This window comes from Panulirus ornatus, chromosome 22, assembly GCF_036320965.1.
Source record: "Panulirus ornatus isolate Po-2019 chromosome 22, ASM3632096v1, whole genome shotgun sequence".
Classification (NCBI taxonomy): Eukaryota; Metazoa; Arthropoda; class Malacostraca; order Decapoda; family Palinuridae; genus Panulirus; species Panulirus ornatus.
The window spans coordinates 4,285,268-4,311,318 of record NC_092245.1 but is presented as its reverse complement, the minus strand read 5'-3'; the positions used below and the strand labels follow the sequence as shown (position 1 = coordinate 4,311,318).

The following is a 26,051-nucleotide window of genomic DNA, read 5'->3' as shown; positions in this document are numbered from 1 at the left end:
TTTGGTCAAGGTGGTGTGCAAAGTGAAAGGGTAAGGGAGAATGATTTGGTAAACACAGAAGAAGTAGTGAAAGCTTTGTGGAAGATGAAAGCCGGCAAAGTGGCGGGTTTAGATGGTACTGCAGTGAAATTTATCAAAAAAGGGGGTGACTGTGTTGTTGACTGGTTGGTAAGGATATTCAATGTAAGTATGACTCATGGTGAGGTGCCTGAGGATTGGCGGAATGCATGCATAGTACCATTGTATAAAGGCAAAGGGGATAAAGGTGAGTCCTCAAATTACAGAGGTATAAGTTTGTTGAGTATTCCTGGGAAATTATATGGGAGGGTATTGATTGATAGGGGTGAGGGCATGTACAGAGCATCAGATTGGGGAAGAGCAGTGTGGTTTCAGAAGTGGTAGAGGATGTGTGGATCAGGTGTTTGCTTTGAAGAATTTATGCGAGAAATACTTAGAAAACAAATGGATTTGTATGTAGCATTCATGGATCTGGAGAAGGCATGTGATAGAGTTGATAGAGATGCTCTATGGAAGGTATTAAGAATATATGGTGTGGGAGGCAAGTTGCTAGAAGCAGTGAAAAGTTTTATCGAAGATGTAAGGTATGTGTACGAGTAGGAAGAAAGTGATTGGTTCTCAGTGAATGTCAGTTTGTGGCAGGGGTGCCTGATGTTCCCATGGTTGTTTAATTTGTTTATGGATGGGGTTGTTAGGGAGGTGAATGCAAGAGTTTTGGAGAGAGGGGCAAGTATGTAGTCTGTTACGGATGAGAGGGCTTGGGAAGTGAATCAGTTGTTGTTTGCTGATTATACAGTGCTGGTGGCTGATCCAGGTAAGAAACTGCAGAAGTTGGTGACTGAGTTTCGTAAAGTGTGAAAGAAGAAAGCTGGGAGTAGGGTTGAGAGACAAGTCAATTGGGAGGTAAGTTTGAATGGAGAAAAACTGGAGGAAGTGAAGTGCTTTAGATATCTGGGAGAGGATTTGGCAGCGGATGGAACCATGGAAATGGAAGTGAGTCACAGGGTGGGGGGTGGGGGCAAAAGTTCTGGTAGCATTGAAAAATGTGTGGAAGGCAAGAACATTACCTCAGGAAAGCAAAAATGGGTATGTTTGAAGTAATGGTGGTTCCAACAATCTTATAAGGTTGCGAGGCGTGGGCTATAGATAGAATTGTACGGAGGAGGGTGGCTGTGTTGGAAATGAAATGTCTCAGGACAATATGTAGTGTGAGGTGGTTTGATCAAGTAAGTAATGAAAGCGTAAGAGATATGTGTGGTACTAATAAGTGTGGCTGAGAGAGCAGAAGAGGGTGTTTTGAAATGGTTTGGTCACATGGAGAGAATGAGTGAAGAAAGATTGACAAAGAAGATATATGTGTCAGAGTTGGGGGAACGAGGAGAAGTGGGAGACCAAATTGGAGGTAGAAGGATGGAGTGAAAAAGTTTTTGAGCAATCCGGGCCTGAACATACAGGAGGGTGAAAGGCATGCAAGGAATAGAGTGAATTGGAACAATGTGGTACACTGGGGTCGACGTGCTGCCAATGGATTGAACCAGGGCAAGTGAAGCTTCTGGGGTAAACCATGGAAAGTTTTGTGGGGCCTGGATGTGGAAAGGGAGCTGTGGTTTTGGTGTATTATACATAACAGCTGGAGACAGTGTAAACAAATGTGGCATTTGTTGTCTTTTCCTAGTGCTACCTCTTGCGCGTGTGGGGGAGGGTGTTGTCTCGCAACCATATAACATTGTTGGAACAACTATTCCTTCAAACTTACCCATTTTTGCTCTACGAGATAACTTTCTCACCTTCCAAACATTCTTCAACACTCCCAGAACCTTCGCCCCCTACCCCGTGACTCACTTCTGCTTCCATTGTTCAACCTGCTGCTAATTCTTTATCTCCCAATTAACTTGTCCCTCAACCCTGTATATATCTATATATATACACAGGGAGGTGAATGCAAAAGTTTTGGAGAGAGGGGCAAGTATGCAGTCTGTTCTGGATGAGAGGGCTTGGGAAGTGAGTCAGTTGTTGCTCGCTGATAATACAGCACTTGTGGCTGATTCAGGTGAGAAACTGCAGAAGTTGGTGACTGAGTTTGGTAAAGTGTGTGAAAGAAATAAAGCTGAGAGTAAACGTGAATAAGAGCAAGGTTATTAGGTTCAGTAGGGTTGAGGGACAAGTTAATTGGCAGGTAAGTAAGACTGGAGAAAAACTAGAGGAAGTGAAGTGTTTTAGATATCTGGGAGTGGACTTAGCAGTGGATGGAACCATGGAAGCAGGAGTAAGTCACAGGGGGGAGGGAGCGAAGGTTCTGGGAGCATTGAAGAATGTGTGGAAGGCAAGAGCGTTCTCTTGGAGAGTGAAAATGGGTATGTTTGAAGGAATAGTGGTTTCAACAATGTTATACGGTTGCGAGGCATGGCGTTGTGAGGCATGGGCTATAGATAGGGTTGTGCAAAGGAGGGTGGATGTGTTGGAAATGACTTGTTTGGGGACAATAAGTGGCATGAGGTGGTTTGATCGAGTAAGTAATGAAAGGGTAAGAGAGATGTGTGGTAATAAAAAGAATGTGGTTAAGAGAGAAGAGGGTGTTTTGAAATGGTTTGGACATATGAAGAGAATGAGTAAGGAAGATTGACAAAAAGAATATATGTGTCAGAGGTGGAGGGAAAAAGGAGAAGCGGGAGACCAAACTGAAGGTGGAAGGATGGAGTGAAAAAGATTTTGAGCGATTGGGGCCTGAACATACAGGAGAGTGAAAGGCGTGCAAGGAATAGAGTGAATTGAAAAAATGTGGTATACCAGGGTCAATGTGCTGTCAATGGACTGAAGCAGGGCATGTGCATTACACATGACAGCTAGAGACTGAGTGTAAATGATATAATTATTCATATTATATTTTGTCACTGTCTCCCGCGTTAGCGAGGAAGCGCAATAAAACAAACGAAAGAATGGCCCAACCCACCCACATACACATGTATATACATACACGTCCACACACAAAACTATACATATCTATACATCTCAACGTATACATATATATACACACACAGATATACATATATACACGTACATAATTCATGCTGTCTGCCCCTGTTCATTCCCACTGCCACCCCAAAATCTTTTTCTCTACATCTTTCCACCTCCAATTTGGTCTCCCACTTCTCGTGCCCTCCAACTCTGACACATACACCCTCTCTGTCAATCTTTCCTCACTCATTCTCTCCATGTGACCAAACCGTTTCAAAACACCCTCTTCTTCTCTCTCAACCACACTCTTTTTATTGCCATGCATCTCTCTTACCCTTTCATTACTTACTCAATCAAACCACCTCACACCACATATTGTCCTCAAACATCTCATTTCCAGCACATCCACCCTCCTCCGCATAACTCTACCTATAGCCCATGCCTCGCAACCATATAACATTGTTGGAACCACTATTCCTTCAAACATACCCATCTTTGCTTTCCAAGATAACGTTCTTGACTTCCACATATTTTTCAACGCTCCCAGAACTTTCGCCCCCTGCCCCCACCCTATGATTCACTTCTGCTTCCACGGTTCCATCCGCTGCCAGATCCACTCCCACACACTTTACCAAACTCAGTCACTAGCTTCTGTAGTTTCTCACATGAATCGGCCACCAGTGCTGTATCATCAGCGAACAACAACTGACTCACTTCCCAAGCTCTCTAATCCACAACAGACTGCATACTTGCCCCTCTTTCCAAAACTTAGCATTCACCTCCCTAACAATCGCATCCATAACAAATTGAACAACCATGGAGACATCACGCACCCTTGCCGCAAACCAACATTCACTGATAACGAATCATTTTCCTCTCTTCCTACTCGTACACATACCTTACATCCTTGATAAAAACTTTTCAATGCTTCTAACAACTTGCCTCCCACACCATATATTCTTAATACCTTCCACAGAGCATCTCTATCAACTCTATCATATGCCTTCTCCAGATCCATAAATGCTACATACAAATCCATTTGCTTTTCTAAGTATTTCTCACATACATTCTTCAAAGCAAACACCTGATCCACACATCCTCTACCACTTCTGAAACCACACTGCTCTTCCCCAATCTGATGCTCTGTACATGCCTTCACCCTCTCAATCAATACCCTCTCATATAATTTCCAGGAATACTCAAAAAACTTATACCTAAGTAATTTGAGCACTCACTTTTATCCCCTTTGCCTAAGTACAATGGCACTACGCAAGCATTCCGCCAATCCTCAGGCACCTCACCATGAGTCATACATACATTAACTAACCTTATCAATCAGTCAACAACAAAGTCATCCCCTTTTTTAATAAATTCCACTGCAATACCGTCCAAACCCACTGCCTTGCCGGCTTTCATCTTCCGCAAAGCTTTAACTACCTCTTCTCTGTTCACCAAATCATTCTCCCTAACCCTCTCACTTCGCACACCACCTCGACCAAAACACCCTATATCTGCCAATCTATCATCAAACACATTCAACAAACCTTCAAAATACTCACTCCATCTCCTTCTCACATCATCACTACTTGTTATCACCTCCCCAATAGCCCCCTTCACTGATGTTCCCATTTCTTCCCTTGTCTTACGCACTTTATTTACCTCCTTCCAAAACATCTTTTTATTCTCTCTAAAGTTTAATGATACTCTCTCACCCCAACTCTCATTTGCCCTCTTTTTCACCTTTTGCACCTTTCTTTTGACCTCCTGCCTATTTCTTTTATATATCTCCCAGTCAACTGCATTATTTCCCTACAAAAATCGTCCAAATGGCTCTCTCTTCTCTTTCACTAATAATCTTACTTCTTCATCCCACTACTTGCTACCCTTTCTAATCTGCCCACCTCCCATGCTTCTCATGCCACAAGCATCTTTTGCACAAGCCATCACTGCTTCCCTAAATACATCCCATTCCTCCCCCACTCCCCTTACGTCCTTTGTTTTCACCTTTTTCCATTCTGTACTCAGTCTCTCCTGGTACATCCTCATACAAATCTCCTTCCCAAGCTCACTTACTCTCACCACTCTCTTCATCCCAACATTCTCTCTTTTTTTCTGAAAACCTCTACATATCTTCACCTTTGCTTCCATAAGATAATGATCAGACATCCCTCCAGTTGCACCTCTCAGCACATTAACATCCAAAAGTCTCTCTTTTGCGCACCTATCAATTAACACGTAATCCAATAACGCTCTCTGGCCATCTCTCCTACTTACATACATATACCTATATGTGTAAACGAATGTGGCCTTTTTCGTATTTTCTTGACGTTACCTCACCGGAAGGGGGGATGTTACTTCATGTGTGGTGGGGTGGTGATGGGAATGGATGAAGGCAGCAAGTATGAATATATACATGTGCATATATGTCTGCATGTGTATATGTATGTATACATTGAAATGTATATGTATGTATATGTGTGTGTATGGGCGTTGATGTATATACATGTGTATGAGGGTGGGTTGGGCCATTCCTTGTCTGTTTCCTTGTGCTACCTCGCTGATGTGGGAGAAAGTGATTAAGTTTAATAAGAATGTAATAATATATACACATTCATACTTTTTCGATGTCATCCCTCCCTGATGCCACTCCACCCCACATGAAACAGCATAAATGCATAAAAGGAAAGAAAAAATCAGAACACACACATTATTTTCTACTCTCCATTTTCATACATATTCGCCATTTCCTGCATTAGCAAGGTAGCATAAAGGACAGAGGACTGCGCCTTAGAGGGAAAATCCTCACTTGGCACCTTTCTCTGTTCCTGTTTTTGGAAAAGTAAAAAATGGGAGGGAAGGATTTCTAGCTCCCCTCTACCTCCTCTTTCGGTCGCCTTCTATGACACATAGGAAATACAAGGGAAGTATTCTTTATCCCCTATTGCCAGGGATATTTCTACTCTCCTACACCTGTTATATACATCTATTTATGTTATTTTTCTTTTTTGAAGAGTACATACTTAGAAATCCAGATTCATTATCAAAATAACATATACTTGTGTCAGATGTGAGGGTGATATCTATTTAGATATTGGTACCATTTAGCCCCTGACCTTCTGGGATTTTGGAGTCAACCTGTTTCATATTTTAACACACTATACAGTCACAAATGGATAAGTGCCATTATAGTTTCCCCTATCACAAACTACAGGTATCTGCATTTCAATCTGTGCCTTAGCCACCATTGATAACAATCACCTGAAAAATATAAATACAAGTTCTTATCATTCTTGAAATGCAGGTAATACAGCAGTCTGATTCACGTCATCAAACTATACCGTGTTTCTCAACCCTATGCTATATACCTTTCACTGCTCCAATAATCAAGTCTCTTAACTTTTAGTAAATCACTGAATAAGCAAATTTTCTCATACTTCCTTTTCTCTTCAAATATATTACCATCAAATAATAAAGTAATTACAAAGCCTCTCCTCACCTGTGGGGGAACATCTGTGCTGAAGGGAAAAAGTATAGTGGCAACTTTATTTGTGACTTGGTGAGTTGCAAAGTAGTGTCCACTAAGATAATGCAAGGCATACACCCAATGGTCTCTGATGGGAGTAATACTTTCACCAGATGTGTTGCCTGGGACAAGGAACAACAGACGATCTGCTTTGTTCATATGCTCAACAGTCCAATAGTTGGGATCCTGTGCAAGTGAATACTACGCTGAGTCAAAGATGAACATTATGTAAATGAATATATAATACATACTATTTTTTCCTATTTTCAAATAATGCTATATCATCATTATTCACAAATGCTGTGTTCCAGTGAAGTTATATCCACTTACTATATTGCTTAAATCTGTTCATCTGGATTTTTACTTCAACTTATTACTCACCTATGCTTTTGCTTTTATAATACTTGGATATACCACTAAACATTACCTGAGAGGACAGAAAAAATATACTTATGTTTCTCCTATGTTTTGTAAAAGATGACCAAGAGGAGGGGAGTGGGGAACTGGAAATCCTCCCCTCCTGTATCATTACTTTTGGAAAGAAGCAGGAGAGGAAGGAACAATGTGAAGATTTTTCCTCTAAGGCTTAGTCATCTGTTCTTGATACTACTCTGTTACTAGAGATGTTGAACAAAAATAAAGGAAAATCTACAAACACATCTAAATCAAAGATATGAAATTAATTTCCTCTTTTCTATTAAGCTTCACCACCTAAAGCAACATCTTTTATCAAATCAAACTAAGATTAATGTTATGTGATGTTTTCTCACCTGACTTCTGACATCATTGTCTATTACATATGGGTGCACAAAGCAAGCATCTTTCAGAAAATCTGCAAATACTTTCACCAGATCCAAGCAATGTTGATTTTCTGGCAGATAAATCAAAAGCACTGTTGTTGGTTTCTCCTTTAAAGCAAGCAACAACTCTGTCAAAGGAAAAATATATATATTAGCCTAATTCTTTTAAATCTAATTAGCATTCTTCCTAACTCAGAAGACATTTCTTTTAACTCATACCACAAGCAAGAGCTGGGGTGGCCAAACTTTTATGTACGTGGGCTATTTCTCAATATTCTGACCCTAAGGCAAGCCATATTTTTTTTTATATTTATCAGTTTATCATACTTGACAGCCATTTCCTGCACCATGGTAGCACCAGGAAACAAAAGAAGAATGCCCCATCAACTCATATACACATATACATAAATAAATGCCCATACACGTACATATACAAATATATACATATCAACATTACACATACATACATGTACACAGACATGTACATATATATACACTTGTACATAGTCATACTTGCTTGCCTTCATCCATTCTTGGCAATACTCCACCACACAGAGATAAGGGAGAAAAAATACTTCCCACGAATTCCCGAGTGTCACTGAAGATGACTAAAGGGGGTGGAAGCTGGGGGGAAGGAAACCCTTCCCTCTATGTATTTAAATTTCTAAAAAGGGAAACAGAAGAAGGAGTCAAGCGGGGAGTGCTCATCCTCCTCGAAGGCTCAGACTGAGGTGTCTGAATGTGTGTGGATGTACCCAAGATGAGAAGAAAGGAGAGATAGGTAGTGTATTTGAGGAAAGAAACCTGGATGTTTTGGCTCTGAGTGAAACAAACGTCAAGGGTAAAGGGGAAGAGTGGTTTGGGAATGTCTTGGGAGTAAAGTCAGGGGTTGATGAGAGGACAAGAGCTGAGGAAGGAGTGGCACTACTCCTTAAGCAGGAGTTGTGGGAGTATGTGATAGTGTATGAAAGTAAATTCTAGACTGATCTGAGTAAAACTGAAAGTGGATAGAGAGAGTTGTGTGATTATTGGTGCCTATGCACCTGGTCATGAGATGAAAGATCATGAGAGGCAAGTGTCTTGGGGGCAGCAGAGCGAGTGTGTTTGCAGCTTTAATGCACGAGATCGGGTTATGGTGATGGGTGATTTAAATGCGAAGGTGGGCAATGTGGCAGTTCACGGTATAATAGCTGTACATTGGGTGTTCAGCGTTGTAAATGGAAATGGTGAAGAGCTGGTGGATTTGTGTCCTAAAAAAGGACTAGTCTTTGGGAATACCTGGTTTAAATTGTGGATTTGTGTATTGAAAAAGGACTAGTGATTGGGAATACCTGGTTTAAATAGAGAGATATACATAAGTATTTATATATGTAAGTAGGAGAGATGACCAAAGGGCATTATTGGATTACCTGTTAATTGATAAGCATGTAAAAGAGAGACTTCTGAATGTTAATGTGCTGAGAGGGGCAGCTGGAGGAATGTCTGATCACTATCTTGTGGAGGCGAAGGTGAACATTTGTAGAGGTTTTCAGAAAAGAAGAGAATGTTGGGGAGAAGAGAGAGGTGAAAGTAAGTGAGCTTGGAAAAGAGCCTGGTGTGAGGAAGTACCAGGAGAGACTGAGTGTAGAATGGCAAAAGATAAGAGCAAATGACGTGAGGGGAAAGGGTGAGGAATGGGATGTAATTAGGGAAGCAGTGATGGCTTGCACAAAAGATGCATGTGGCATGAGAAAGATGGGAGGTGGGCATATCAAAAAGGGTAGTGAGTGGTGGGATGAAGAAGTAAGGTTGTTAGTGAGAGAAAAGAGAGGCGTTTGGATGATACTTGCAGAGAAGTAGTGCAAATGACTGGAAGATGTATAAAAGAAAGGGGCAGGAGGTCAAGAGAAAGGTGCAAGAGGCAAAAAAGAGAGCAAATCAGAGCTGGGGTGAGAGAGTATCATTAAATCTTTGGGAGAATAAAAAGATTTTTGGAAGGAGGTGAATAATGTGTGTAAGAGAACAAATGGGAACACTGGTGAAGGGGGCAAGTGAGGAGGTAATAACAAGTAGTGATGAAGTGAGGAGATAGAGTGAGTATTTTTAAGGTCTGTTGAATGTTTGATGATAGGGTGGCAGATATAGGGTGTTTTGATCAAGGTGGTGTATGAAGTGAGAGGGGTCAGGGAGAATGGTTTGGTAAACAGACAAGAGGTAGTGAAAGCTTTGTGAAACATGAAATTCGGCAAGGCGGTAGGATTGGATGGTATTGCAGTGGAATCCATTAAAAAAGGGGGTGACAGTGTTGTTGATTGGTTGGTAAGGATATTCAGTGTATATATGGATCATGGTGAAGTGCCTGAGGATTGGCAGAATGCATGCATAGTGCCATTGTACAAAGGCAAAGGGGATAAAGGTGAGTGTTCAAACTATAGAGGTATAAATTTGTTGAGTATACCCTGGAAATTATAAGGCAAGGCATTGATTGAGAGGGTGAAGGCATGTACAGAGCATCAGACTGGGGCGGTAGAGAATGTGAGGATCAAGTATTTGCTTGGAAGAACGTATGTGAGAAATATGTAGAAAAACAGATGGATTTATATGTAGCACTTAGGGATCTGGAGAAGGCATAAGATACGGTTGATAGAGATGCTTTGTGGAAGGTTTTAAGAGTATACAGTGTGGGAGGGAAGTCGCCAGAAGTAGTGAAAAGGCATGTATACGAGTAGGAAGAGAGGAGAGAGTGATTGGTTCCCAGTGAATGTTAGTTTGTGGCAGAGGAGTGTGATGTTTTCATGGTTGTTCAATTTGTTTATGGATGGAGTGGTTAGGGAGGTAAACACAAGAGTTTTGGAGATTTTATGGATGGAGTGGTTAGGGAGGTAAATGCAAGAATTTTGGAGAGAGGGGTGAGTATGCAGTCTGTTGTGGATGAGAGGGACTGGGAAGTGAGTCAGTTGTTGTTCGCCAGTGATACAGCTCTAGTGGCTGATTCGGATGTGAAACTGCAGAAGTTGGTGACTGAGTTTGGAAAAGTGTGAAATGAGTAAGTTGAGAGTGAATGCAAATAAGAGCAAGGTTATTAGTTTCAGTAAGGTTGAGGGACAGGTTAATTGGGAAATCTGAATAGAAAAAATTGGAGGAAGTGAAGTGTTTTAGATATCTGTGAGTGGACTTAGCAGTGGATGGAACCATGGAAGCAGAAGTGAGTCACAGGATGGGGGAGGGAGCAGAGGTTCTGGGAGTGATGAAGAATGTGTGGATGGAGAAAACGTTATCTCGGAGAGAAAATATGGATATGTTTAAAGGAATAGTAGTTTTAACCATGTTATATGGTTGCGAGGCATGGGCTATACATAAGGTTGTGTGGAGGAGGGTGGATGTGCTGGAAATAAGATGTTTGAGGACATTATGTGGTGTAAGGTGGTTTGATTAATAAAAGAGATGTGTGGAAATAAAAAGGGTATGGTTGAGAGAACAGAAGAGGGTGTGTTGATATGGTTCGGACATATGGAGAGAATGAGTGAGGAAAGATTGACAAAGAGGATATATGTATCAGAGGTGAAGGGAAGAAGGAGAAGCAGGAGACAAAACTGGAGGTGGAAGGATGGAGTGAAAAAGATTTTGAGCGATTGGGGCCTGAACATACAGGAGGGTGAGAGGAGTGGAAGGAATAGAGTGAACTGGAATGATGTGGTATACTGGGGTTGATGTGCTGTCAATGGACTGAACCGGGGCATGTGAAACGTCTGAGTTAAACCATGGAACGGTCTGTGGGACCTGCCTTCACCCTCTCAATTAATACCCTCCCATACAATTTTCCAGTAATGCTCAACAAACCTATGCCTCTGTAGTTTGAACACTCACCTTTATCCCCTTTGCCTTTGTACAGTGAAACTATACATGCATTCTGCCAATCCTCAGGAACTTCATTATGATCCATACATATACTGAATATCCTTAACAACCAATCACCAGCACAGTCACCCCCTTTCTTAATAAATTCAACTGTAATACCGTATACAGTGATAATGTAATGTATAACCACAAACTGGCTCAGAATCACAAAGCTGTACTTATTACACACTGCTAACGATAACTTTGGGACTTCAGGGTTATCAATACAATGTATGGCACTGATGTCTTGAGAAGTTCATCAAAATCTTTTTAATTGTTGAACAGGTAAAAATCAATGTGTTTCTTAGGTGAAAATCAGTAAGAACACTTTGCCCTTTATGTTTAAGAGTAATAATTTTATAAAAATAACTGATGTGGACTTTTCTCCATGACTGCAGCCTTCAATATAAAGAAAAAATACTATGGATGACAGACATCATCTTCAATGTACATGAAATAAGCTCAGGGTACATTTGTGGTGACATTAACATTTCAATCAAAAATATTTGAATTCTTTTGTGTTTATCTCTAAATTTGTTATCATACTCAATGTTGCACTATAAATGCATCAGTTCCATTCATAACTCTTCATGGAATTGTGTCAACATTAGCAGGAAATGGATATGCGAATATATGTAGTTCCATTTGAAAGCATGTACATTGGCATATTTATTCATACCAAATTTGCTGATGGTACATGCAACATGCACTGTACAGTGTACTGCATTGTGTTTTGAAAACTGATTTTCCTAGAAACATAGCTTATATTTAAATACTTTGATGTGATCAACAATATTGATAAGCTGATCTTTTCCCTAAAGCTTAATATTCACTTCCTTGAAATTAACATGCAAATCTGCTGAAGGGGCCAGATCTAAAAGCCAATCAATTCTGGATAATTATAGTACTAAGCTTCCTTTTCATATCCAATAACATTCTTATGTCATCAAGAATGAGAAAAAAATCTCATTAGTACTTTTCCTCTGCTTAGCCATTACACTTCGCAATCATAGGTGAAAGTATGATACTTTGAACCAAGATCACTTAGAATTTTTTTAAACTGCCAGTAAAGAAGTTAATGGCTTAAGTCATTCAGCAATTAGTTTGCAGAAAGAGTAACTTACTTTTGTAATACCTTCTGCATTAACATTAACTTTGGTGTATATTTCTTTTTGTCCAGTGTATCTCTCAATCATCAAAGCTACTTTGTCTTTTTATAGCTGTTCTTTGATTTAATCATATTTTTCTGCATGTTTTGATTTACTGAATACTGTATTCTTTCATCACTGCACCAGATTCTGAATGTATGAAGCATACTATCCTGGTTTTGAAATTCAAAAAAATACTTTTTTCAGTTCAATCATTATCACTCTCTGCATTCATGATCAACCTTTCTCTTCATAATAGACTATGCCATAATGTGTCTTGAAATCAAAATCAGTGCCATAATATATACAGTAAAACTTCTATTATCCAAGAAGTTTGGAGAAATCAGCCATTTCAGAGAATAAAAATACTAGTATTCAAGTTTTATATTCAGTATATCAAATAATTCAAAAATACCCATCCCTCACTTTATGCAGGGGTTAGGTTCTCTGAAAACCTGGCACAAATAGAAATACCATATAGCATTGGAGGATTCTCCCATTACCTTCATGTTATGTAGCTTCTTACACTGAATAAACTTATTTAGCCATCCTTTACTTGCTTGAAATACACTGGCTCAGCTGCAATGTCTTCCCTACATAATCTTTCATAAACCTTCAGTACTTTAGAACTGAGCGGAAGGTTACTAAGGTTTCTTTTCTTCTTTGTCCTGATCTATGTATATCTATCCATCTATCTATCTATTTCTCTGATGCCTATTCCCTCTGAACACTCCCATCAAGGGGGTGGCCACAGCAAAAGTCTCCACTTATCCCTGTCCTTACATGTCTCCCTAAAATACACTATTCCATGCAGTCTTCCACCATTTCTCACACTCCAGTACTCTTCCACTCAATTTTTCCCATGTCACAGGCAGTCTTCCTCTCATGCCAATCAGGCTGTAATACACTCTCCTTGTAACTCCCATCTTGCATTCTTTCCAAATGCCTAAATCACCTCAAAGTACTGTGTTTCATCCATCCTACCATTCCACAATTCATTCTCTTTGCATTCCCTGCTATACCACATCTCATGTACACCCCCTCCTTTCATTCCATCTAGCCATACCACATGCTCTACTCAAATAATCAATTTCCACAGCCTGGATTTTTTACTTGTGAGGCTCATTCCATGTCAATGTTGTGGTTGCACTGGTCAGGGTTGGGAGGACTATGCTGTCCCTAAATCCTTTCTTCACTTCCATACTCATACTTCTATCCTTCATTATTCTCTTATGGGACCTTATGACTCATCTACCCTGTACTGCTCTCTCCCTTACCTCTCCTTCCATATCACCAAACTTACCCAAGAGAGCTCCAATGTATTTATAATTCTCTCTCCTCTTCCAGTCTTTCACTCCCCCAACTCCAATCTCTATAACACCATTTAGTTCACTTTCTTCTTTCATTCTATAGGACTTTACATTATCCATACTTTCACTCTGTACCCTTTGAACGCCATTTCCTTACTTTTACTCACATTTGCCTTCAATCACCTATGCTTACACACATTATAAAACAAACTTACAACCTTCTGCAACTCCTCTTCACTCAGCAAACAACACAGTATCATCTGCAAACAGGCTTATCACTGGCCACAATACCTAAACACCCCACTTAATCTCTGCACCCCTCCTTTCCTTAGTTTTGTTTTCACCTCTCTTATGACTCCATCTATCATACCTGATATATCTGCCTAACACCCACATGTATACCAAAACTTTTGCTCAACTCTCCATCCACTCTTACACATGCATTTGCTACTCTTCAGAAGGCGTTCACACCATCCAGCAGTTGTGCTCCTACCCTACATATCCTTAACGCATCCCACAAAGAATTCCGCCAGACTCCGTCGTATGTTTTCTCCAGATCCGTAAAAGCTACATGCAACTTTTTACCTTTCACTGGATACTTTTCAGCAGTTATTTTCACCACAAATATCTGATCCACACATCCCTTATCTTTCCTAACACCCCCCTTGCTCCTCACTTACTGTGCATTCAGTCACTTCCATCACTCTATCAATCAACACTCTTCTATACACTTATCCTGGTTCACTTATCAGACTTATTCTCCTATAATTGCAACATAGATCCTTAGCACCTTTTCATTTGAATAATGAAACAATGATAGTTTTCATCCAGTCCTCATGCACAACATTCTGCTTCCATGCTAAATTACATATCATATGAATCTACTCTACCAAATTTCTCCTCCATACTTCAACATTTCAGCCAAAATCCTATCCATTGCAAGTGCCTTTCCTACCTTCAACCACATTATTGCCCTTTTTACCTCCCTTCTAGCTATGGGTCCCTGCACTTGTATCCATTTCCTTTCATCCTCCATACTCATGCCATAACAGCTGCTGTTTTATCTTTTCCCACATTCAAAAGTTCCTCAAAATTCTTTTTCCAACTTCCTTTCATTTCCTCCTTTTGATTCAGCAATTTGCCTTCTTTACTCCTCACACTAACATTTCCACTATTACATCTACAGTACACCCATTCTCTATGTCCAAAACACTTCAGCTCACACTCTTCAGCTCTCTCAACTATAATTTTAATAATAAGCTTCACTTTTACCCATTTATTCCTTCCTCGATAAAACCATCTCACATATTGTCATCTAATATTTGATTTCCAACAAATCCATTCTCCTTAGCATATCCATATAACATCACTGGGACATACCCGTTTTTTCCCTTTCCAGATACCGACCTCTCATTCCACACATTCTTCAATGTTCTCACAACCTTCACCCCCTCGCCTACCCTCTGACTCAATTCTGCTTCCATGGTCCCATTTACCATCATGTCCACTCCTATATCTCTAAAACTCTTCACTTCCTGTACATTTTCTCCATTCAGACTCACATCCTAACTATCCTGTCCCACTAACCATGTTTTTATTCACAATCACTTTCACCTTCCTCATTTCACACACTACTTCAAACTGGGTCATCAATTTCTATAATTTCTCATTTGAATCTGCCACCAATGCTGTGTCATCAGCAAACAACAAGTGACTCATTTCCAACACCCTGTCATCCCCTACAGACTGCATACTCACCTCTCTCTTCAAGACTCTTGCATAAACTTTCACCATATCATACATAAACAAATCAAACAAACCATGGTGAAATCATACACCCCTGTTGCTGATCAATCTTCATTTGTATCCAATCACTCTCCTCTCTTTGTACGTGTACAAACACCATACATCCTTGATGAAAATTTCTCACTGCTTCTAGATGCTTTCCTCCCACACAGTATATTCTTAAGACCTTCTATAAAGCATCTCAGTCACCCCTATCAAATGCTTTCTCCAAATCATAAATGCCACATACAAATCCTTCTGTTTCTCTAAGTATCTCTCACACACATTCTTTGAAGCAAACACTTAATTCACACATTCTCTATCACTTCTGAAACCACACTGCTCCTCCCCAGTCTGATGTTCTGTACATGCTTTCACCCTCTCAATCACTGCTCTCCCATACAACTTTCCAGGTACACACAGTAAACTTATAACTGTAGTTTGAGCACTTGCATTTATAAAGCGACACTATATTTACATTTAACCAACCTCCAGGCACCTCATCATGGTGCATATATACAATAAAAATCCTAACTTAGTTATCAATAACACAGTCACCCTGTCTTCAAAAATTTAACTGCAATACCATCCACATTTTATCTTACAAAAGGCTTTCAACATCTCTTTTCTCTTTGTTAAACTACTCCTCATGACTATCTCACTTCATACCACCCCAACTCACCCTACATCTGCCACCATATCATTAAACACATTCTACAGTCCTTCAATCTACTCAACTGATTACCTCCTCAATTCCTCACTACCTGTTATCACTTCCCTATTTGCAAACTTCATTGATGTTCTCATTTGCTCTCTTGTTTTCACACACTTTTAACCTCATTCCAAAACATCACTACTAATACTCACTCACCCTAACTCTTCCTCAATCCCTGTACCTTCTAAGAAATTTCTTTGTGTGTGTACAAGGTAAATGTTTAGAATAAATACCAATGAGAGCAAGATTATCAGTTTTGAAGATATATGCAGTCAAAATGTAATACAAGCTGAAATGAAGAAAACACTTCTTTTCTATTGAGTTTAAATGTTTGGAATGGAATTGAGAAAGCCAAAGTTGGAAAAAGTTATTACAGGCAAAATGACTGGAGGTTAGTGAATATGAAGCATTTAATTGTGTATGTTTGTGCGAAATCTCAATTCTCTTACGTCCAATTCACAAAGTGCAACTCAAACTAGGAAGATATAAAGAATGATGGTGCAGTTATGTATAACGCACTTCAGATGTTTAGTCAAGAAAATATTTGGCATTACAGCTAAAGATACAAGGAGAAAAGAGAATGCAGAAGAGGTGGGCAGACAAAGTTAGTGTACTGTTTACGTGTAGAAAGTACTTCAGATGAGGATACCACATGAATTATTTCTGTTTATTACAATGGAGTAATTTTGGAAGTACAAGTTTGTGCAATGGAGTCATTTTGGAAGTACAGGAAAGGGAGTGAATAAAGACACATGTCCCATCTGACAAATCAGCTCATTGTACAAAATGAAAAATCAAAAACAGCCTAAATCACTGAAGAAGACAATGACATGACAAACTTTAGCACATCGAATACAGCTGAGAATTTGTGAGTGAAATGAAAAACTAGGCTCTTGATCCATTCCATATAGATTAAAAGATAACAAAAAGAGCTCTATCTATCTATCTGTATATCACAGGTACCTTGTACCAATATAGAGCAAAACAGTTGATAAATTTCCTACTTACTCTTTTTCTCTTTCACACGGTTGTGCAGTGTGATGAAGAATGAAAAGGCAAATATTAAGGCCAGTCCAAAAGCAGTGCAAATAATGATCCCTAACTTGCTTTGCTTGATTTCTGTAATTGGAAAATAACATTATGAATATGCTGATGATGTCATATTTCAACCACACACACACACACACACACAATCATATACACATCTTACATATGGCCAAAACCACAGTAAGCTTCTCAAGTATGCTCTCTGCATCTAAAGAAGCACAAAAGGCTAAAAGAGAAGCTCCAGAGGAGGGCAACAAAGACTGTACCAGTATTAAGAAAACTAAATTAAAGGGAAATGTTAAAGGCTTTCAATTTTCTCACACTTGAATAAAGAAGAGAGAGGGGTGACCAGATCACAAACTTTAAGTTTTTAAAACATATTGATAACACAGACAGTAAATCATTCTTTGAGAGATGCAGAGATTGAGCAACCACAGGACATAACATGAAAATAAGCAAAAAACTTGTTAAAAAAGATGTAAAAGAGAACAGAGGCTCCCTGATTTACAGAAAACTTGGCATACAGAAGTCTGACTTTATGCAAATTCTCCCATGACTCAAAAACAATATTCTAATGGGACATGGAAAAATTTGCATTAATAACAGAAATGCAAGTTACATGTGTAGAGGGATACTGTGGAGGGATATGTTAGGCAGGCAGCGGCTCCCCCAAGGTGCATGTTATATAGACACTGATGCTGTTGCAGTGGTCCCATGCGTAACTCTGTCACATTGTTTCAGAGCTTTCCGTGACTTTTAGTGGAAATGTCACCATTAATTCTAACTTATAATAAACGGCAAAAGACTTAGTGATGATATGAGTGGGATATCTCCTCGCAAACACAAAGTGCTTGATTTAGAAATGAAAATTCTAAAGAAGCATGAAGGAGGGCAAAAACTCTATTCTATCTCACATGAGCTCAGGCTAGTTAACCCAAAAGTGAACAAAATTTTGATGGGCAGTGAATGCATTAAGGAATGCATAAGACAACAGGGATGAATAGTGAAAAAAAATTATGCTGAGAGCAAATCAATATCTTATGAACACAATGAAATAGACACTAAAATTAGCTGAAATATACGAAAGTAACGGTGTATACCATCTAAACTACCTGTGTTAAGTGGTTCTAGCAATTATTTCCTGTTCATGCTAATGTCTTAAACACCAAAACATTAATTACCTTAAAAATACTCTGGTTCTATCATAATATAAAAATACATCATATGAATACTGTTGAACAATTAAGAGGCAAATGATATATTCCATGAGTTAACCTGGGAGAAATAAAAGAATTATGGTGGAGGCAAATAGTAAGACAATTAGCTTACCATTCACTCTAACCACAAGTTTTCAATTTCTCTCAAGTTAAATCAAAGACTGTATTATGTGTTTCTTGGTTTTCTTATTCTTTCATGATATTTTTCACCTTATGAGAAATATTGGTTTTCTTCATTCTACTATCTAAGAATTGCTCAATGTGTTTCATGAAAAGGTCACAGATAAAGGGAGTATGGGGTTAGGGAGGTATGTGAAGTGAGTTATGGAAAGTCATTTGGTGAAGAAAGAAGAGGTGGTGAAAGCCTTACTTACGATAAAATATGGCAAGGCAGCTGGAGCAGACAGTATTGCAATTGAATTCCTTAAGAAAGCAGAAGACTGAGGACAACATCTTGTTTTGAATATTTATGGAAGGACCTTATCATTTCCTTGGTTGTTGACTGCTAACAGATGCCTCTTGGGTGTTGGTGATAGGTTCTAGAATTTGCTGTGTAATACTGTTGCCTTTATATGTTGATATGATATATTTAAAGTGTATAAGGTAAGCCTCATCTATGAAATTGATTATTTGATTAATGATTATGTAATTTCTTTCACTTACAAGCTGAAATATTTAATTTCTCTGGCTCCCTGTATAGTTTAAGAACAATTGAAGTTAATTAGTGATATAGGTACTGCACATTATCCCTGGGGATAGGGGATTAAGAATACTTCCCACGTATTCCCTGCGTGTCGTAGAAGGCGACTAAAAGGGGAGGGAGCGGGGGGCTGGAAATCCTCCCCTCTCGTTTTTTTTTTTTTTTTTAAATTTTCCAAAAGAAGGAACAGAGGGGGCCAGTTGAGGATATTCCAAAAAAGGCCCAGTCCTCTGTTCTTAGCGCTACCTCGCTAACGCGGGAAATGGCGAATAGTTTAAAAGAAAAAGAAAAAGAAAAAGAATGGGGGTAATTGTATTGTTGATTGGTTTGTTAGGATTTCCAGTGTATGTATGGAACATGGTGAGGTACTTGAGAATCGGTGGAATATATATATGGTTTCACTGTATACAGGTAAGGGGGACTACAGTTAGTGTTTGCCACTGCATACTAAATCGTTCTAATTCACTCTATCCTGTGTATACCTTTCACTATCCTACATGTGCAGGCCTCACCCACAATACATATTTTCAATCAGTCCTTCCATCTCCAGCTTGATCTCTCCCTTCTCCTTCTCCCCTTCACTTCTGATACACATATCTTTTTGACAACCTTCCATGATCATTCTCTCCATGTGTCCAAATCATTCCAGCACACCCTCTTCAGCTCTCTTAACTACACCTTTCTCTTACCCTTTTATTACTTACTTGATCAAACCAAAATGCAGTACATTATGTCCTCAAACACTCCATTCCAACATACCCCCTCCTCTGCATATGCACATCTACAGCCCAGGAATTGCTTCCATACAACATCACTGAGACAACAATGCCTTTAAGCATACCCATATTTCCCCTCCAGATAATGACCTCCTTATTCATACATTCCTCAGTGCTCTCAGAACCTCTGTCCCCTCACCCATCCTGACTCACTCCTGCTTCCTAATCTTCTCCATTCAAACTCACCCAACTAAACTCGCTCCCTCCACCTCTGACACATATATTGTCTTCGTCAATCTTTCCTCACTCACTCTCTCCATGTGACCAAACCATTTCAAAACACCCTCTTCTGCTCTCTCAACCACAATCTTTTTATTACCACACATCTCTCTTACCCTATTATTACTTACTCGATCAAACCAACTCACACCACATATTGTCCTCAAACATCTCATTTCTAGCACATCCACACTCCTCCGCACAACTCCATTTATAGCCCACACATCGCAACCATATAACATTGTTGGAACCACTATTCCTTCAAACATACCTATTTTTGCTTTCCAAGATAACATTCTTGACTTCCACACATTTTTCAACATTCCCAAAACTTTTGCCCCCTCCCCCACCCTATGATTCACTTCCTCTTCCGTGGTTCCATCCACTGCCAAATCCACTCCCAGATATCTAAAACACTTTGCTTCCTCCAGTTTTTCTCAGTTCAAACTTACCTCCCAATTGACTTGTCCCTCAACCCTACTGTACCTAATAAACTTGCTCTTATTCACATTTACTCTCAGCTTTCTTCTTTCACACACTTTACAAAACTCAGTCACCAGCTTCTGCAGTTTCTCACATGAATCAGCCAACAGCGCTGTATCATCAGCGAACAACAGCTGACTCACTTGCCAAGCTCTCTCATCCATAACAGACTGCATACTTGCCACTCTTTCCAAAACTCTTGCACTCACATCCCTAACAACCCCATCCATGAACAAATTAAACAACCTTGGAGACATAACACACCCCTGCCGCAAACCAACATTCACTGAGAACCAATCACTTTCCTCTCTTCCTACACGTACACATGCCTTACATCCTCGATAAAAACTTTTCACTGCTTCTGACAACTTGCCTCCACACCATATATTCTTAATACCTTCCACAGAGCATCTCTATCAACTCTATCATATGCCTTCTCCAGATCCATAAATGCTACATACAAATCCATTTGCTTTTCTAAGTATTTCTAACATACATTCTTCAAAGCAAACACCTGATCCACACATATACATATACATGTACATATATTTTTTTTTTTTCATACTATTTGCTATTTCCCACATTAGCGAGGTAGCGTTAAGAACAGAGAACTGGGCCTTTGAGGGAATATCTTCACCTGACCCCCTTCTCTGTTCCTTCTTTTGGAAAATTAAAAAAAAAACTAGAGGGGAGGATTTCCAGCCACCCGCTCCCTCCCCTTTTAGTTGCCTTCTTCGACACGCAGGGAATACGTGGGAAGTATTCTTTCTCCCCTATCCCCAGGGATTTATACATATATATAAGTACATATTGGAAAGGATCACAATTTTGTATGTTATCAAGATATTCCTATGAGTCCCTGGGGAAAATGAAGCACCGATAAGTTCCCAAGTGCACCATCGTGTAATAATCACATCATCAGGGGAGCCTGCTGATTGGCAGAATGCTTACATAGTGCCATTGTACAAAGGCAAAGGGGATAAATGTGAGTGCTCAAGTTACAGATGTATAAAGTTTTGTTGAGTAAATTACAGACGTATAAGTTTGTTGAGTATTCCTTGGAAATTGTATGGGATGGTATTGATTGAGATGATGAAGACATGTACAGAGAATCAGATTGGGGAAGAGTAGTGTGGTTTCAGAAGTGGTAGAGGATGTGTGGATCAGGTGTTTGCTATGAAGAATGTATGTGAGAAATATTTAGAAAAGCAAATGGATTTGTATTTATCATTTATGGATCTGGAGACGGCATATGATAGAGTTGATAGAGATGCTCTGTGGAAGGTATTAAGAATATATGGTGTGGAGGCAAGTTGTCAGAAGCAGTGAAAAGTTTTTATCGAGGATGTAAGGCATGTGTACGTGTAGGAAGAGAGGAAAGTGATTGGTTCTCAGTGAATGTAGGTTTGCGGCAGGGGTGTGTGATGTCTCCATGGCTGTTTAATTTGTTTATGGATGGGGTTGTTAGGGAGGTGAATGCAAGAGTTTTGGAAAGAGGGGCATGTATGAAGTCTGTTGGGGATGAGTGAGCTTGGGAAGTGAGTCAGTTGTTGTTCGCTGATGATACAGCGCTGGTGGCTGATTCATGTGAGAAACTGCAGAAGCTGGTGACTGAGTTTGGTAAAGTGTGTGAAAGAAGAAAGTTAAGAGTAAATGTGAATAAGAGCAAGGTAATTAGGTACAGTAGGGTTGAGGGTCAAGTCAATTGGGAGGTAAGTTTGAATGGAGAAAAACTGGAGGAAGTAAAGTGTTTTTAGATATCTGGGAGTGGATCTGGCAGCGGATGGAACCATGGAAGCGGAAGTGAATCATAGGGTGGGGGAGGGGGCAAAAACCTGGGAGCCTTGAAGAATGTGTGGAAGTCGAGAACATTATCACGGAAAGCAAAAATGGGTATGTTTGAAGGAATAGTGGTTCCAACAATGCTGTATGATTGCGAGGCGTGGAATATGGATAGAGTTGTGCGCAGGAGGGTGGATGTGGTGCAAATGAGATGTTTGAGGACAATGTGTGGTGTGAGGTGGTTTGATCGAGTAAGTAATGCAAGGGTAAGAGAGATGTGTGGAAATAAAAAGAGCGTGGTTGAGAGAGCAGAAGAGGGTGTTTTGAAATGGTCTGGGCACATGGAGAGAATGAGTGAGGAAAGATTGACCAAGAGGATATATGTGTCGGAGGTGGTGGGAACGAGGAGAAGTGGGAGACCAAATTGGAGGTGGAAAGATGGAGTGAAAAAGATTTTGAGTGATCGGGGCCTGAACATGCAGGAGGGTGAAAGGCGGGCAAGGAATAGAGTGAATTGGATCGATGTGGTATACTGGGGTTGACGTGCTGTCAGTGGATTGAATCAGGGCATGTGAAGCGTCTGGGGTAAACCATGGAAAGTTGTGTGGGGCCTGGATGTGGAAAGGGCAGCTGTTGTTTCGGGCATTATTGCATGACAGCTAGAGACTGAGTGTGAACGAATGGGGCCTTTGTCGTCTTTTCCTAGCACTGCCTCGCACACATAAGGGGGGAGGGGGATGGTATTCCATGAGTGGCGAGGTGGCGATGGGAATGAATAAAGGCAGGCAGTGTGAATTGTGCATGGGTATATATGTATGTGTCTGTGTGTGTATATATATGTATACATTAAGATGTATAGGTATGCATATTTGCGAGTGTGGACGTGTATGTATATACATGTGTATGGGGGTGGGTTGGGCCATTTCCTTTGTCTGTTTCCTTGCGCTACCTCACAAACGCGGGAGACCGCAACAAAGCAAAATAAAAAAGAAATATATTGTAAATATATGTTGTAAATATATGTTGTAAATGGAAATGGTGAAGAGCTTGTAGATTTATGTGCTGAAAAAGGACTGGTGATTGGGAATACCTGGTTTAAAAAGCAAGATATACATAAGTATACGTATGTAAGTAGGAGAGATGGCCAGAGAGCATTATTGGATTATGTGTTAATTGACAGGCATGCAAAAGAGAGACTTTTGGATGTTAATGTGCTGAGAGGTGCAACTGGAGGGATGTCTGATCATTATCTTGTGGAGGCTAAGGTGAAGATTTGTATAGGTTTTCAGAAAAGAAGAGTGAATGTTGGGGTGAAGAGGGTGGTGAGAGTAAGTGAGCTTGGGAAGGAGACTTGTGTGAGGAAGTACCAGGAGAGACTGAGTACAGAATGGAAAAAGGTGAGAACAATGGAAGTAAGGGGAGTGGGGGAGGAATGGGATGTATTTAGGAAATCAGTGATGGAGTGCGCAAAAGATGCTTGTGGCATGAGAAGAGTGGGAGGTGGGTTGATTAGAAAGGGTAGTGAGTGGTGGGATGAAGAAGTAAGATTATTAGTGAAAGAGAAGAGAGAGGCATTTGGACGAATTTTGAAGGGAAAAAATGCAATTGAGTGGGAGATGCATAAAAGAAAGAGACAAGAGGTCAAGAGAAAGGTGCAAGAGGTGAAAAAGAGGGCAAATGAGAGTTGGGGAGAGACAGTATCATTAGATTTTAGGGAGAATAAAAAGATGTTCTGGAAGGAAGTAAATAAAGTGCGTAAGAGAAGGGAGCAAATGGGAACTTCAGTGAAGGGCGCAAATGGGGAGGTGATAACAAGTAGTGGTGATGTGAGAAGGAGATGGAGTGAGTATTTTGAAGGTTTGTTGAATGTGTTTGATGATAGAGTGGCAGATATAGGGTGTTTTGGTCGAGGTGGTGTGCAAAGTGAGAGGGTTAGGGAAAATGATTTGGTATACAGAGAAGAGGTAGTAAAAGCTTTGCGGAAGATGAAAGTCGGCAAGGCAGCAGGTTTGGATGGTATTGCAGTGGAATTTATTAAAAAAGGGGGTGACTGTATTATTGACTGGTTGGTAAGGTTATTTAATGTATGTATAACTCATGGTGAGGTGCCTGAGGATTGGCGGAATGCGTGCATAGTGCCACTGGACAAAGGCAAAGGGGATAAGAGTGAGTGCTCAAATTACAGAGGTATAAGTTTGTTGAGTATTCCTGGTAAATTATATGGGAGGGTATTGATTGAGAGGGTGAAGGCATGTACAGAGCATCAGATTGGGGAAGAGCAGTGTGGTTCCAGAAGTGGTAGAGGATGTGTGGATCAGGTGTTTGCTTTGAAGAATGTATGCGAGAAATACTTAGAAAAGCAAATGGATTTGTATGTAGCATTTATGGATCTGGAGAAGGCATATGATAGAGTTGATAGAGATACTCTGTGGAAGGTATTAAGAATATATGGTGTGGGAGACAAGTTGTTAGAAGCAGTGAAAAGTTTTTATCGAGGATGTAAGGCATGTGTACGTGTAGGAAGAGAGGAAAGTGATTGGTTCTCAGTGAATGTAGGTTTGCGGCAGGGGTGTGTGATGTCTCCATGGCTGTTTAATTTGTTTATGGATGGGGTTGTTAGGGAGGTGAATGCAAGAGTTTTGGAAAGAGGGGCATGTATGAAGTCTGTTGGGGATGAGGGAGCTTGGGAAGTGAGTCAGCTGTTGTTCGCTGATGATACAGCACTGGTGGCTGATTCATGTGAGAAACTGCAGAAGCTGGTGACTGAGTTTGGTAAAGTGTGTGAAAGAAGAAAGTTAAGAGTAAATGTGAATAAGAGCAAGGTAATTAGGTACAGTAGGGTTGAGGGTCAAGTCAACTGGGAGGTAAGTTTGAATGGAGAAAAACTGGAGGAAGTAAAGTGTTTTTAGATATCTGGGAGTGGATCTGGCAGCGGATGGAACCATGGAAGCGGAAGTGGATCATAGGGTGGGGGAGGGGGCAAAAACCTGGGAGCCTTGAAGAATGTGTGGAAGTCGAGAACATTATCTCGGAAAGCAAAAATGGGTATGTTTAAAGGAATAGTGGTTCCAACAATGTTGTATGGTTGCGAGGCATGGGCTATGGATAGAGTTGTGCGCAGGAGGATGGATGTGCTGGAAATGAGATGTTTGAGGACAATGTGTGGTGTGAGGTGGTTTGATCGAGTAAGTAATGTAAGGGTAAGAGAGATGTGTGGAAATAAAAAGAGCATGGTTGAGAGAGCAGAAGAGGGTGTTTTAAAATGGTCTGGGCACATGGAGAGAATGAGTGAGGAAAGATTGACCAAGAGGATATATGTGTCGGAGGTGGAGGGAACGAGGAGAAGAGGGAGACCAAACTGGAGGTGGAAAGATGGAGTGAAAAAGATTTTGTGTGATCGGGGCCTGAACATGCAGGAGGGTGAAAGGAGGGCAAGGAATAGAGTGAATTGGAGCGATGTGGTATACCGGGGTTGACGTGCTGTCAGTGGATTGAATCAAGGCATGTGAAGCGTCTGGGGTAAACCATGGAGGGCTGTGTAGGTATGTATATTTGCGTGTGTGGACATATGTATATACATGTGTATGGGGGTGGGTTGGGCCATTTCTTTCGTCTGTTTCCTTGCGCTACCTCGCAAACGTGGGAGACAGCGACAAAGCAAAAAAAAAAAAAAAAAAAAATATATATATATATATAT

General features: G+C 40.2%; 1 protein-coding gene across 5 annotated transcripts in view; it reads right to left on the bottom strand.

Annotated features, from left to right (window-relative positions):
* LOC139756501 (uncharacterized) overlaps positions 1-26,051 on the bottom strand; it is a 192,685-nt gene that overhangs the window by 13,356 nt on the left and 153,278 nt on the right. For 4 of the 5 annotated variants that reach the window (XM_071675945.1, XM_071675944.1, XM_071675943.1 and 1 more), the window contains 3 exons: positions 17,139-17,249; positions 7,267-7,424; positions 6,470-6,682 (listed from right to left, as the gene is read on the bottom strand). In XM_071675945.1, coding sequence (XP_071532046.1) covers positions 6,470-6,682; positions 7,267-7,424; positions 17,139-17,249 — 482 coding nt within the window. Of the gene's footprint in view, positions 1-4,160; positions 6,232-6,469; positions 6,683-7,266; positions 7,425-17,138; positions 17,250-26,051 lie in introns of those variants that run through there. The other variant, XM_071675947.1, reaches the window with a different exon arrangement.